The sequence below is a fragment of the Channa argus genome, chromosome 9, assembly GCF_033026475.1.
Source record: "Channa argus isolate prfri chromosome 9, Channa argus male v1.0, whole genome shotgun sequence".
NCBI lineage: Eukaryota > Metazoa > Chordata > Actinopteri > Anabantiformes > Channidae > Channa > Channa argus.
This window is the reverse complement of record NC_090205.1, coordinates 22,236,078-22,249,470: the sequence shown is the minus strand read 5'-3', so window position 1 is coordinate 22,249,470 and position 13,393 is coordinate 22,236,078. Positions and strand designations below refer to the sequence as shown.

The 13,393-nt window shown below is 40.8% G+C and overlaps 3 protein-coding genes across 3 annotated transcripts; 2 read left to right on the top strand and 1 right to left on the bottom strand.

Annotated features, from left to right (window-relative positions):
• Positions 1 to 382: 382 nt before the first annotated feature.
• On the top strand, positions 383 to 4,687 carry zgc:162396 (uncharacterized protein LOC555292 homolog). The gene is made up of 6 exons (XM_067515081.1): positions 383 to 896; positions 1,032 to 1,192; positions 2,038 to 2,254; positions 3,642 to 3,742; positions 3,989 to 4,126; positions 4,246 to 4,687. Exons 1-6 carry the CDS (start codon positions 786 to 788, stop codon positions 4,331 to 4,333), a joined length of 816 nt encoding a protein of 271 aa, XP_067371182.1. The 5' UTR covers positions 383 to 785; the 3' UTR covers positions 4,334 to 4,687.
• A 1,167-nt stretch (positions 4,688 to 5,854) lies between these two features.
• LOC137132514 (putative methyltransferase DDB_G0268948) lies at positions 5,855 to 8,752 on the top strand. Its single transcript, XM_067515080.1, has 6 exons — positions 5,855 to 6,547; positions 6,687 to 6,847; positions 7,136 to 7,352; positions 7,470 to 7,573; positions 7,728 to 7,865; positions 7,994 to 8,752. Exons 1-6 carry the CDS (start codon positions 6,437 to 6,439, stop codon positions 8,088 to 8,090), a joined length of 828 nt encoding a protein of 275 aa, XP_067371181.1. The 5' UTR covers positions 5,855 to 6,436; the 3' UTR covers positions 8,091 to 8,752.
• Positions 8,753 to 9,609: 857 nt separating this feature from the next.
• On the bottom strand, positions 9,610 to 12,600 carry LOC137132513 (hemicentin-1-like). Its single transcript, XM_067515078.1, has 5 exons — positions 11,684 to 12,600; positions 10,846 to 11,148; positions 10,343 to 10,664; positions 10,204 to 10,258; positions 9,610 to 10,079 (listed from the first exon to the last, which is right to left on the bottom strand). The coding sequence occupies exons 1-5, from the start codon at positions 11,736 to 11,738 to the stop codon at positions 9,939 to 9,941; spliced, it is 876 nt and encodes a 291-aa protein (XP_067371179.1). The 5' UTR covers positions 11,739 to 12,600; the 3' UTR covers positions 9,610 to 9,938.
• Positions 12,601 to 13,393: the final 793 nt, after the last annotated feature.

Below are 13,393 nucleotides of genomic sequence, written 5' to 3'. Positions count from 1 at the left end.
AAAATGTCCTTGCAGACTACACAGACCTCTGCAATAATATTGGGAAAGTGGTAGATTTACACACATGGCTCTCAGCATCCAGAGATGTTTAATATTTGAAATCCTTAACACTGAAAGCTAAGTATATAGATTATAGATGTAACACAGGTGTCCAGGTGTGAGGAGCTCTCTTGGGGACTAACATCATATTCTCCTTCACACATTTATGGCCATCATCATAAGATACGGATACTTTTGTCAAGTAATCACGTCGGCAAATGTAATTTTTTTTCCTTTGCCTTTAAAATGAAAAGCTAAAGGAATTAAGTCGTGTTTCCATTTTTTCCTATTTTCAATCTCCAGACGGATATGGACTGAGCGGAAGGTACACGGATTCTACCCACCGCCTCTGTACCTTCCGGGGGCACCCACCGGGAAGAAGAAAGACGGGCTCCTATGTCTCACCGTGAGGGAATAAAAGACAAAGCGGAAGGAAAAATATCTCTATTCGAGTTCGCAACGACGTGTCTTCACTACGTTGGACACAAATCGCCGCCATTGTTGGTGTGTCAGGCGTAAAGCCTACGTCAAACCGTGACGTCACTCGTGTTACACGCTCGCAATAACACACCTCCTGTCAGAGGAGACTCAGCTGCTTTCTGAACCTTCGTACAACCTGGAAGAGCTACACTTCATAAAGTAGGCGAAGAGTTAAGTTCCTGGGAAGATTGAGGGACGTTTGCGAATCCCTGCAGATTCAGAGCAAGACAGGAAGAGAAGAGTAAACATAAGGGGGGGAAAGCAACATGGCATATCGGCTGTTTGAGGGGAAAGACCACGCGTCTATCTACCAAAAGTATCGCTTCACACCTCCCGATGAGCTCAGAACTGTTATTCTTCAGTACCTGGATAAAAAGGTAGGCTCTGCCTTTTATTGTGAATTTACAGGCTTCGGTTGTGTCACACACACACAGAGCCCTGTACCATGGCAATAAGAGTTCTGCGCATTAAAATCTGTGCTAAATTCCTATACTATCTGGTAACCTCCTCAGAAGGGACAGCCACATGTGCTGGCTGTAGATGTGGGATGTGGAACAGGACAGAATTCTAGGGTCTTTGCACCGTACTTCAAAGAAGTGGTGGGTGTCGACATCAGTGAGTGTCAGCTGGAGGAGGCCAGAGCTGTTCCAGGCTACTCGAACGTCACATACAGGTGGGAGTGGCCTCTCATAATGGCATCACACTAATAATTCAAGTCTGTGAAATGTTGATTTTAGCACATTATAACAATTAGCAGTATTTAAAGGCATTTTTATTTTGTCCTTTTCGGCTTATCCCGTGAGTTCAGGGTCACCACAGCGGATCATTGTCCGCATGTTGTTTCCTGACGCAAACCTCCCCAATTTTTATCAGCCTTGAACCGGCACTGCACAGCTGTGGAGGGGAATGGGCTGTTAGGGGTTCAGTGTCTTGCCCAGGGACACTTCGACATTTAGCTGGGACAGGGGATCGAACCACTGACCCTGTGGTCTGTGGACGACTGCCAACTGAGCTACAGCCTTCCCATGAAACTTTAGTAATGCATTTTTACAAAATAATTTTGCTAAACTAGAAGCAACATACTGAGCTTTAGAGCTTCAGTGGTGCTGAAAGCTTGATTAGATAACTTTTGGACAGAGCCAGCCTACATGTTTTGCTGCTAAACTACTCTAAGAAATGAGCTCTCATCTAAGAAAATTCTCAAAATAAAAAAAAACTATTTAAGGTTTTTTTTTTTTTTGCCAAAATAAGATGCAGCACATAATTTACAGCACATCCTGAAAAAATATTCAGTTATACAGTAAACCAACCACTTGAACCACTTTGTTTAAGCAGTTTATAGTTAAATATACATTATAACAACATAATAATCGATCATAATTGCTGCATGTCTGTGTGTGTCAAGTTGAACACTGAAGAAGGAACATTAGGTGAGATAATGGATCAAGCTTCTCATTTGCCTGTGTTGCACTGATAAAGAAGGTGAGCTTTCAGCTGCTCTCTCTGTTGCACCCGCAGGAAGGGGACAGCAGAGGAGCTTCCATTTGCAGATGGCACTGTAGACCTACTGACAGCAGCATCTGCAGCCCACTGGTTTGATCAGTCGAGGTTCCTGACTGAGGCAAATCGGGTCTTGAAATCCAGGGGCTGCATGGCTTTGCTGGGCTTCAGTGATTCGGACACTAGGCTTCACTACCAGAACTGTGGAGAAAAACTCAACGAGATCTATGAGGAGGTATGTTTGGAGACTTAGCGGCCTCTGATTTAATGTGAGTAGTGATAAGTCTTATCAGCAGTACAAACAACATGATCCGGGGTTAAAGAAATAGATAATCATATCGGAGAAACACCAACGCCTGAAAAAGTTCACGTGGCACTCAAGCTGGCTCTAGCATAAAAACTGAGGGCAAGCCTTGCACACAGGGCTGTAGCCAAGCTTTGACAACTCTCCACATTAAGATAAGCTTTCCAGTTTCAATTCTTACAAAAAATGTATTTGAAAAAGTTACATGCCTTAGATAGAATCAGATATTTTGTTTAATTCACGCATCAAAACATAAATCCTAAATCTCTTGGCTATGAGCAGTCGAGCACACTGATTATGCACAGCCTCACGCAGGTTTGTCATCATAATGAGGTTGCCAGGTTTGATGCAATCACATCTCAGTACGGACATAATAGGTGCAAATATGGCGAGAGAAACAGAATAGCTGGTTCTTCAAAAGTGTTATCTTTAGCTGGGGTGGGATTTGGCCCGTAACATTCTTAACACTGTAGTTCGTCAAACATTAAACTATTTTTCATTTACATTTGAGCCTGAAATGAGGCACTGAATGAATAAAAGAAAAATAGAAATGACAAAGTCTTGAAGATATAGATGAATTACATGAATCCTGCTTTTACTATTTTCACTTCAACACACCCAACCATACAGACCTATTATCAACAATTGGTGTTTTGAGATTTGGTAGATAAAGTGATGAAAAAGCACAAGAAACGTAAACTGAGTTCCACTAGTGGTTGTCATGACAGCCGAGGTCACTGCATCTGAATCTGTTGAGCTTTATTCTCTAGGCATGTCGGTGTTGGTCAGTCTTCTAGGCCATTGTTCGTAACTTTTTTTTAGGTCCTTCTCACTCTGTGTGTTTATACAGTAGCACTTAATGACACGTGTTCAGTCATCCAAAGACCACTCTTTTACAGTTATGACTGGCTGTAAATATCATGCGTAGCCAGACACCAGCTCCAGAAGTTTAAAATACATTGTGTATGAGAATTAGCCCCTTCCTCATGGGCAGTGGCCTACAGTTCACCAACGTGTTGGGGTTTGCATGCTGCATCCCCCCTCCTCAACATTTTAATAGAGATTTTCTATTGGGTTGACAGTGATGGCCACTCTAGAATCTTCCAGGACTTCTTGTGCAACCAAACCTTGGTGGACTTTTAAGCTTCAGCTTCCTCACAGACGGGATGACGTTTTCTCCTAGGATGTCCTGACACTGTAGCTTAAACGGTAGAGCAGTCGCCCACGAACCACAGGGTCAGTGGTTAGAATCCTGGCTACCTTTAGAAGTGTCTGTGGGCGAGAGACTGAAACGCATTCTAATTGCATTAACTTCCAGGTGAAGCAGGTGCTGATTCCGTACACAAGCAACCCAGTAGCTGTATCTGAGAGCAAGCTACAAGAGCTGTACTGTGCCATCCCTTTCCCAGAGAAAGAGAGGTAAACCGCACAAGCATTTGCTCAACCCAACCTCAAACAATGCTATGATTGCTATAAACATTTGCCCTACACATTAACCGCATGCTGCTTTATTTTTAGGGCGTGGAGAAAAACAATACTGAACACTCACTGATGAGTTTTGCACCCTGTTTTCCTCTCTGATAAAATACAGACACCAAAAAACGAATAATTTTGTTTAGTAATTGAATGTAATAAATAAATCTATATACTGTATGGATACAACAGGATTGAAGGTATTCCGACGACATCTTTCGTCCCATTATGGAAAGTGTTGGGATTCATTGAGACCTGGTCCATGTTTCAAGTTTACAGGAAGAAAGACCCCCAGGCTGCTGCCAATCTGCTGCTCAACACTCAGAAGAGGTAACCTACACACATTCAATAATCCATTACGGGAATAATGGATGACTAAATAACTGATGTTTCTCTTTAAAACTCTGCTGAGGACTGAGTTGCAAAATCAATCTCTGCATGCTTCACAGGTTTCAGGAGGCGATGGGAGTCACGTCTCCCGACACCGAAATAGAGTACACAATGAAATATTTCTGTGTCCTGGCATCAAAACCGTAATCAGGATTTGAGATTTGTGTGTGCACAGCTTTCAGAACTGTATAAACAATTTATGAACTCAAACATTTAATTGTCAATAGCGTGTGCTTGATGAATGTGGACATTTCTAAATGAACTTATTTTTTCTTAGTAGAAACCTTGTTTGCTGTCTTTTTTTAAAAATAAAATGCAGATTCTCCACAGGTGCAAAGGTCAGACCTGCCCCTTAACACATTGCTTTTTGTTAGTGCCAAAAATTCATCAAGCAATTGTAGTGACTGTAATTTAATGTACAGTGTGTATATTGTATTTTACAAAAAGTTGGCTAATAAATGATAAGGTGGCTACATAATGAATAAATATTTTATAGATTTAGCATATAATGCTCTTATTATGTGTTAGTAGTTTTCTTGTTTTGCTTTAACTTTACACATTTGAATACTTACTCACAGAACGAGAAGGGCAGCAGCAAAGTTTGTGTCTCTAACCAATCAGAGTACAGGGTGTACGGGTGAATACTAAGACTCTTCCAACATTATCCGGATCTTATTCCTTTAGTTCCCTAGTATAATGTCCATATTATGTGCATGAGTCTGTGCGTGCAGCGCGCTGCTCTGTCCTGAATTGTAAGGAAGATTTGAAACAAGCAAATGGGAGTGTTGATGACATTTCTGTCACTGTAGTTGCTGTAATGCTGTAGTTGAGTGATAAAACATTTTTCTATTAGATGCAAAGTTTCCCATAGTGGAGGGTTTCTATCATGTTGTGCCTCCTGTCCGCATTGATTGTGCACTAAAATCAAAATTGTTTAGCAAATGCTATATATTATGTCATAATATTTAAAGAGTCTATATAGTCAAAAGTGGTGTATGCTTCAGACTAACTAAAACTGACTAGCCCTGAAGTTTGATCATCTGGGATCATAACTATAAAATGTCTGTATTACTACAGGAGAAATCATTCAGCTGACTACGTCACATTTCTCCAACAGAGACAATGAATAACAAACATCCCATGGTTAAAGAGTAACATGAGATTTTGAAACATCACAAAGCGGCCAATACATTAGAGCTAGGAGCATAACGAGATGTTATTGTTCTACAACTCTTGTATTCATGACAGTTTGCCAAAGTGATTTCACTACACACCATCACATGACCCGTAAGCTGACCCATACTCACACTGTCCTTTGAGCTCGACCCAAATTGCAGTTTAATCGAAGTATGTGGAATTACATGGAGTTCACATTACTATAGTGACATTGTCCTCGTCTTACACTCGACTAAAGTTAGACGCCGATGCGGCATTGAGGGAGAAATGTTTTTGGATCTGTCTCTTTAAAGGCCTTCATTGTCAAACCCAGCACATACTGGTGAGAGTAGCTGAACCTCCCATACAGGAATGTCCCTGTGCCAAGGCACCCAACTGTGTGTGTGTGTGTGTGTGTGTGTGTGTGTGTGTGTGTGTTAATTCTTAAAGTGTAACATTCTAGCTCATTATAAGAGCCTGTGCTTCCAGGAAAACACAAAAACTATTGGGTTTATTTATTTTTTTTAATAGTGAAATAAAACGGCTACCAGAAGAAAACTAAAATTAAACGTAAATTAAAAGGCACACTTCGTCTTTTTTGACCATGTGATAAGTTTCAAATATTAAAATATATTTGTAGAGTCACCAGCGACACCGTGCTGATGGAAAACGGTACAATATATTGCTCTGAAGCCGCAGCTCAGATCGTCAGTGTGTTACTGAGGTTTTTAGTTAAATACACATCACAGATGTCGACATGGAAAAATTAAAAACTGTAAAATGTTTTAAATAGTCAGTCAGGATATGGTACATGTTATGAAGTTTAATGTAAAAATGTTGAATCTTTATGATCGGTAGGTCGGTTTCACTGCGCACTGCTGCGTTGCAACCTTCGCCCTCCACTAAACAGACTAAAACTGAACTAAGCTCGCTCCTGTATCACATATCGCGAGCGTACCGGGGCTTTCTCTGGAACTGTGGGACAGCGTTCATTAATCATAACTTTGAAGATAGGAGTACACGTCTTTTACTCCGAGAGAAACGTTACATAGATACATTTGCTCGATCAGCTGCGCAGAGAACAAACGGTAAGTTATGGCTCTTCGTCTGTTTGAAGGCAAGGAACACGCCGCTTCCTACTGCAAATACAGGATCTCTCCATCCGATCAGCTGATCCAACGTGTGATTGACTTCTTTGAAAAACAGGTATGTAGAGGACGACAGAGGATAATCGATTTAACAAAAAAAGTATATATTTGTTTGGTTTGAATTTTTTTTTCGGGGGGGGGGGGGGGGGGGGGGGTGTAATTGTCAGCAACTTAACAGTACTTATTTAACATGTCAGAGAACTCGTCCCTTTGAACTGGCAGTGGATGTGGGTTGTGGCTCCGGACAGGGCACAGTGATGCTGGCCAAACATTTTGCTTCTGTGGTGGGGACAGATGTGAGTCCTGCGCAGCTGGAGGAGGCTTCGCTTCATGCCAAAGAGCCAAACATCACGTACAGGTAAGCATGGACCACCTGAGAGTAGCTATTCATTTCTAAAATCATTCAAGTCTGTTAATAAGGACTTAACATTAGTTACAGTATGTGGAAATATGTGATACTGTTTTTATGTTTTTAGAAATTACTTTACCTGTATAATAATTTATGCCCAAGTGTTTGCCATTAGAATGATTGTAAGCATTTAAAAAAAAAAATCAATTGGATACAGATCTTTTCAAAACCAACTTGGTATTAAACTTTGTACTGTCAGCAGTTTGAGAACTTGTGTTTAATACTGTTCTACTTTAGACGCTGTGTGGCTGAGGAGCTGCCGTTTGCTGACAACTCAGTGGATCTGGTGACAGCCATGTCTGCCTTCCACTGGTTTGACAGGCCACGCTTTCTCCAAGAGGCCCACAGAGTCCTGAACCCCAATGGCTGCCTAGCCCTGCTCAACTACACCCTTTCCATGGAGCTCAGCTACCCCGACTGCTCTGTGGACGCACTAAACCAAGTCTGCAAAGAGGTAAACACAGACTGCTTCATTGTTGTACAATGTGTTCTCACACATCACTGTCATGTAATATGTCGTATCTTTAATAAAATGGTGGTAATAAACAGTTGACTGTTGTTTGTGCATCAGTTATATGCAGCGTTGAACCCTTACCGCAGCTCACACCTTGGTGCTAACTCTAAAGACTTATACCGGGAGGCATACGAGTCAATTCCTTATCCTGATAAAGAGTGGTGAGTTAATTTCTGTTTGGTAAATTATCTTTGTTTCTCACATATTCTGATTTATACGTTTCAGATTTGTCATGATCCACTCTGCCATTAAAATGACCATGCTTACGTGATGCTATAGGATGTCTGTGTGTGTGTGTGTTTTTACGTTTTTCAGGGAAGATTGTGTTTGGGTGAGAAAGCCCATGACTCTGTCCAGCTTCATAGGATTTGTTCAGTCTTTCTCTAGTTATCAAGCTCTGCTAAGAGAAGACCCACAGAAGGCCGCCAGTCTCTCGCAGGACTTCTGTCAAAGGTAACAGCTTAATGGTGTCATACACACACATAAATGTGAGTGACATTTATAGTGTGTGTGACAATGCTCTGTGCATACAAACTGTCCCAGACCTAATCATTTAATGATGTGCACATACTTTTCCCAAGGTTGATGTCCATAATGCAAGTGACCTCAGCAGAGACCGAGGTGGTGGTGGCTGTGAAGTATTTGTACCTGCTCGCCCGTAAACCCCTGGAAGTCTGAATCCTGCCAACAAAGTCGTGAATTTAGTGGATGATACAGACACTTAAAATCAATGTGCTGCCCAAACATGTTTGATGTTTTGGGAAACAGGTTTTTTTACTTTCTTATTGAGTGTTAGATGGAACAGGTGATATTACTCCAATGACTAATGTACATTATATATGAGCATAGCTTAGCACAAAGACTGGAAACTGTGGTAATATCTTTTAATACTAAATTATCTACAGCTGTTTCATTAAAAGCTGTTTCATGAAAATATGCACAGATGTTAATTTACCCTTTTGCAGTCTTCATGTATAGCTCCTCTTCTTTATCTCTTTTGATGTTGCTGACACAGCAGATTTACAACTAACTAGGGTACACAGAGGATCTTTGTGAAAAGCTTAGAATGATATAGAGCTGCATTTGAATACTGTGACAATAATACCCTATGTCTATGTGGGAAAAAGCAAACATTTGCAGAGTTTGGTTTACAAACTACCACTAGATGGAGACATTTGTTTAAAAGTCTTCATCTGACTGGTTTGAATCTTTGCCCTGGACTTTATATCATCTCATTCCCTGACACATGCACTATCACTAGTTTAGTCTATAAAAGTCAGATGGTCCACCAACCAAAATAATTTAATGTTTAAATGAATAAATAAATGAATCAATATACATTTTACTCTGCATTAAGTTTATATTCATTTTACAATTATATAAAAGAGACCAACAGCAGATTTTCCACATTTGAGAAAATACAACCAGTGAATGAATTACAATCATTAGTTGTGATGTAGGGCAGGTTTGTTAGGTATAAGTGTGTCATCCCGAACAGCTGAATGAAATGCACACAAGGTTTCAGATACTGTAATAGATTTCCAGCGTGTGTGTGGTGTAAAAGCCTCCCACTGATTTGTGCAGGCCTCAGCTGAGGTTACATGAGTTTGCTGTAATTCGTTTTTTCCCTCTTTCCTGCAAACCACACCTCCAGGATTTGGTTTGTTTTCTGTTTTTCTTCCTTTGGGATCATGGACACACTCCATGTTTCTCTCACCCATTCACTGCATACACTGCCGAGAGTCCCATACCACAAACTTCATGAATGATGCTGAAATTGCTCAAATGTACACAGAAAGAATATTCAATATAGTCCCTGCATATTGTTACATACATTAGTAGATCGTAGAAACAAAAACCTTTGTACTGTTTTTTTACTGTGCTGATATATAATCAGGAAGTGAATGCTGTCTGGGTGGAAGGACATTGTTTTAGTGTCCTCTTTGTACTTTGGGCAATTAATTTTCAGAATCATCTGTATTATCCTTTGATGTACAACTAAATGAATGTTAATCTTTCACTGAATAAAAGTCAAGATTTATTGATCCACACGACTTTCTACCGAGTGATGGAATCATCTCATGGTCTTTCTGTCTGGAATCAGATCAGTGCTCAGAAAACAGCAGGCCAGACAGAGAGGAAGCAGTTGGAGGAAAGCCAGCCTCACACTGTCATCAAAGAGAAGCAACAGAGAGAAACCCATGCACAGTGCTGCCAAGCAAGATCACCCAGGTTAGACCCAACAGCAGGTAACTTTCTGTTTCCTGTCTAAAGATTAAACTGTACTGTCACACGTTTACTCATTTAGCATCATTAAAACCACACAGAACATGTAAGACAAGTCAAATTTATTTGAGGTCTTGCATATCAGCCACAAGTTTTTTCATTTGTTCCATCCACAAATATATGCTGGTCGTTATGTTGACATCATAGTGGTTTACATTTCATTTTACACTCATGATGATACACCCTGCTGTATCTGTCAGTATAACTCATGGGACGGTCCTTTACAAACTATGTCGGACTTTAGGGTTGGATGGCTTGATGGTCCAGATCCAAGTACAGATCCTCTGTTTGATCCTCAGAAAAGATGAGTGTGGTGTAGTGGTGGTCGTCCCGCTCTGTTGGTTCAGCTGAGGTATTTGCATTGATGGGACTACAGTTTACCTGCAAGCAGAAAAATGGCAAAGCATTTGTTTAAGGTTCAGTTGGGGAAGAAATGATCATTACACCAAAAGAGAAAACGAATAGAAGATAATGATGCACGAATAGTTTAAAAGCGGTTCCCTACCTGTTCCACATTGTTTGATGCTTCAGCTCTTGGAGACTGACTGGGACTCTTTTTTCTGTTTGATACAGTGAATAAATCTGTCAGTGAGGGATTTTTTTTTTAACATCAGTGCTTTGACACAGAGAACACTGTTTCCCACCTAATCCACAAGACGACAACGAAAGGTAATATAACCAGAAGAGCTACTGCTGATGTCTTTTGCTTTGTGGTACTAACAACAGTGAGAGTCATTTCAGTGGAGATGATGCTTCTTTCGTTCATTCTGACAGAGCAGGAGTATCTTCCTGCATCCTGACTTCGGACTTTATCTAGAACCAGGATTTGGTCCTCTTTCCCGGTCAGAGGTCGATTGTTCAAACTCCAAATGTAGTTTTTCATCAGAGAACAGCTGGTACTGCAGTTCAGTGTGGCTCTGTGACCCTCTGTCACCTCTGCAGATGGACTAAACTTCACTGTCAGGTCTAAAAGACAGTTACATTGGTCCGTTAGAAAAAATATACTGTGCTTATTTAACAGTTCTGTTCTTTAGAAAAGAAAACTTGCGACATACTACAAGTCTTCATTTCTAAAGAACAAAAGTACAGGCCACTAAAACTCAATGCTCAAGAGAAAGATGGTCTTTGTGTTATATGCATACTGTACCTGTAACTTGGAGACTGACTGCACTTTCAAAGCACTTTTGAGGGTCGTCTGTAGTTCTGACGCAGCAGTAACTCTTTGAATGTTTCATTTTCAGATCACTGATTGTTAGAGTCAATTTACCATCTTTAGACATGTCGGAAGATGCACTTCTGTTTGCAAAGAGCTCATTATGAACAAATCCTGGTCCATTTTTGTAAACAGTATACCATTTCTTAGCCGACCTGGCTTGCTGAACTGAGCAGGGCAAATGCACAGTTGAACCTGTTAAGGCACAGACACTTTTCTCTTGTCCTTGACCTTGTCCTTTAAAAAAAAAAGTAATACACATAAATGGTAAATGTTCTGCACTTATATAGCGCTTTTTCTACCTATTGGCACTCAAAGCACTTTACACTGCTTCTTATTCACCCATTCACACTCACAATCACACACCGATGGGGGAGCTGCTATGCAGCTGGCCAACACTCACCGGGAGCAACTAAGCTGGGGTTCAGTGTCTTGCTCAAGGACACTTCAACGTGTGACTGGAGGAGCCGGGGACTGAACCAACAACTGTGAGATTGGTGGACAACCGCGCTACCTTCCTGCGCCACAGTCGCCCACATCTACATAAACATGTAGATCTTTTTCTCTGATACAGGGACTATTCTGTGATATTGTAAAGGCTCATACTTCTATGCTGCGATACATTTGAAGAGCGCAAAACTAAAGTAAGTGAATACGTTTTTAATTAACATTTGAAGTTATTTTCAAAAACTGCCTAAAATATTTCTACGTTCTATCTCCAGCACGCTAACACAATTATTATTCAATAAGAAGAATGAATAGTACTTCATACCTGAGATGAGCAGGATACAACCCAGAAATATATATCCAGCTTCTGCCATCAACATGACTCTAGTCTTTTATGACTTTATCGCAAAACCGTTATTTGAAATAAAACATCAAATATCTATATGAATAATCCAAATTGCAACCAGTTCTTACTACACAAAGGCTGAGAGTGAACTATTAGTTAGGATGAAGGCGGCTAGTAGACAAAATGAACTTCCTTCCTCATAAACAGACTTGCATAAAGTGTGTAGTACATGAAATCTGACGTCATATTCTGTAAAGGCCTCCCACTGTACACTTGTGTCTTATCTGTGCCGATGTGTGTCTCCAGCTAAAACTCTTCATATGGCAGAAAGCTCTGTGGACATCTTCCCTCGTCTCTGACACGTTCTAACTTTGCAAACCCCAATCACTTTTATGCAGACTGAGCCCCCAGTCTCTAGCAAAGCTGCGTCTGGTTGAGGCACAAGAAAATCACACAAAGAATATGCAAAAATGGACCGATGGCAGCAGAAGAGATGAGCATGTGAGGGGAGAGTGCCGAGTTAAAGTTAAAGATGGAGTTAAAGATGAGCAGTTGGATAAGGACCACGATTAGTGAGTCGTGTGTTTGGTTTTAGACTGTGCTCCCTCTCTATATTTAAGGCTAACTCCTTGACATGATGTGACCGCAGTGACTTTTATATTCACTGTCACAGGTTTGTACTGTATTTATGGACGGCCCAAATGTGAGACCAGACACTGTGGAGTGAAGTAATTCGGTTTAATAAAGACAAACGCAACCAGATGGGCAAGGGAAGGTACAGCGAAGATCACGTCTAGCATAGGGTCACAGTACAACAAACATCCAACTAGAAATCTTTTTAATAAAAGACAAAAGACGTGCTAACTATGGGCTAAACAAAAGGGACGAGATAAGCAAAGGGCTTAAAGTGGTGAACGCAAAAAATGACTAAAAGACAAATGTGACCAAACAAGGAGGAGGCGAGACTAAAAATAAAAAGAGAGCTTAACAAACACAAAGACAGTAGACGTCAGCTGGGTAAAACACCATTATAAAGGAGGCAGGGCTACAGAGGCATGTAATAAACCTAATAAAACACTGCCTAGGTGGGATGAGCACAACAAAAACTTGGTCCAAGAACAGCTTACTACAGTGCAGAGAAAGGGCAAATGTGAGAAGCATTACATGTCGCCAGCAGAAGCTTATTAGAGGATAAGGGGAGTGTTGGTTACAAATTGTAACCCTATAATTTTTGAGGGTAGGTGTAACCCTAAAAAGAGACCACTGTCTTCTCCCCATGAAGAGTTTCTCTGCACCCTGTTCCAAGCATGGCTGATGTCCTCAGGCCCATGTGACCTGAGCTCTGCTCCCAACAAGTATAATCATACTAAACTATATTCGATTTCTGCCGACAGAATCCTCTAAATCTTACACACCTTATGCACAGATGCACTGTATTGGAAATGGCTGAGCCATACTAATAACTGGTGCAGATGTTTTATCACTGCGCAGTTGCTCAGCATCCTCTTCTATCCTGTGGTCTGTTAGGGAGGCAGTATGACCCATATGAGCAGATGTTACGTGACTGGACAAGCATCCGCTGAATCTATTTTCTGCAACGTTGTTCTTCTGGAGCCTATTGATTGTCAGAATGTGCTGTCTCTTCATGCTGTCATGTTGCTATTATCTGTGTATGAATTATAACACACT

Excerpts from the sequence above, each read along its gene's own strand:
- LOC137132513 (XM_067515078.1), bottom strand. The coding sequence starts at position 11,738 with ATGTTGATGGCAGAAGCTGGATATATATTTCTGGGTTGTATCCTGCTC. Across the intron at positions 10,665-10,845 it reads AGTCAGTCTCCAAGTTACAG|ACCTGACAGTGAAGTTTAGT; the intron begins GTACAGTATGCA and ends ACTGTCTTTTAG. Across the intron at positions 10,080-10,203 it reads CATCAAACAATGTGGAACAG|GTAAACTGTAGTCCCATCAA; the intron begins GTAGGGAACCGC and ends TTCTGCTTGCAG.
- zgc:162396 (XM_067515081.1), top strand. The coding sequence starts at position 786 with ATGGCATATCGGCTGTTTGAGGGGAAAGACCACGCGTCTATCTACCAA. Across the intron at positions 897-1,031 it reads TTCAGTACCTGGATAAAAAG|AAGGGACAGCCACATGTGCT; the intron begins GTAGGCTCTGCC and ends TAACCTCCTCAG. Across the intron at positions 3,743-3,988 it reads CCTTTCCCAGAGAAAGAGAG|GATTGAAGGTATTCCGACGA; the intron begins GTAAACCGCACA and ends TGGATACAACAG.
- LOC137132514 (XM_067515080.1), top strand. The coding sequence starts at position 6,437 with ATGGCTCTTCGTCTGTTTGAAGGCAAGGAACACGCCGCTTCCTACTGC. Across the intron at positions 6,548-6,686 it reads TTGACTTCTTTGAAAAACAG|AGAACTCGTCCCTTTGAACT; the intron begins GTATGTAGAGGA and ends TTAACATGTCAG. Across the intron at positions 7,574-7,727 it reads CCTTATCCTGATAAAGAGTG|GGAAGATTGTGTTTGGGTGA; the intron begins GTGAGTTAATTT and ends TACGTTTTTCAG.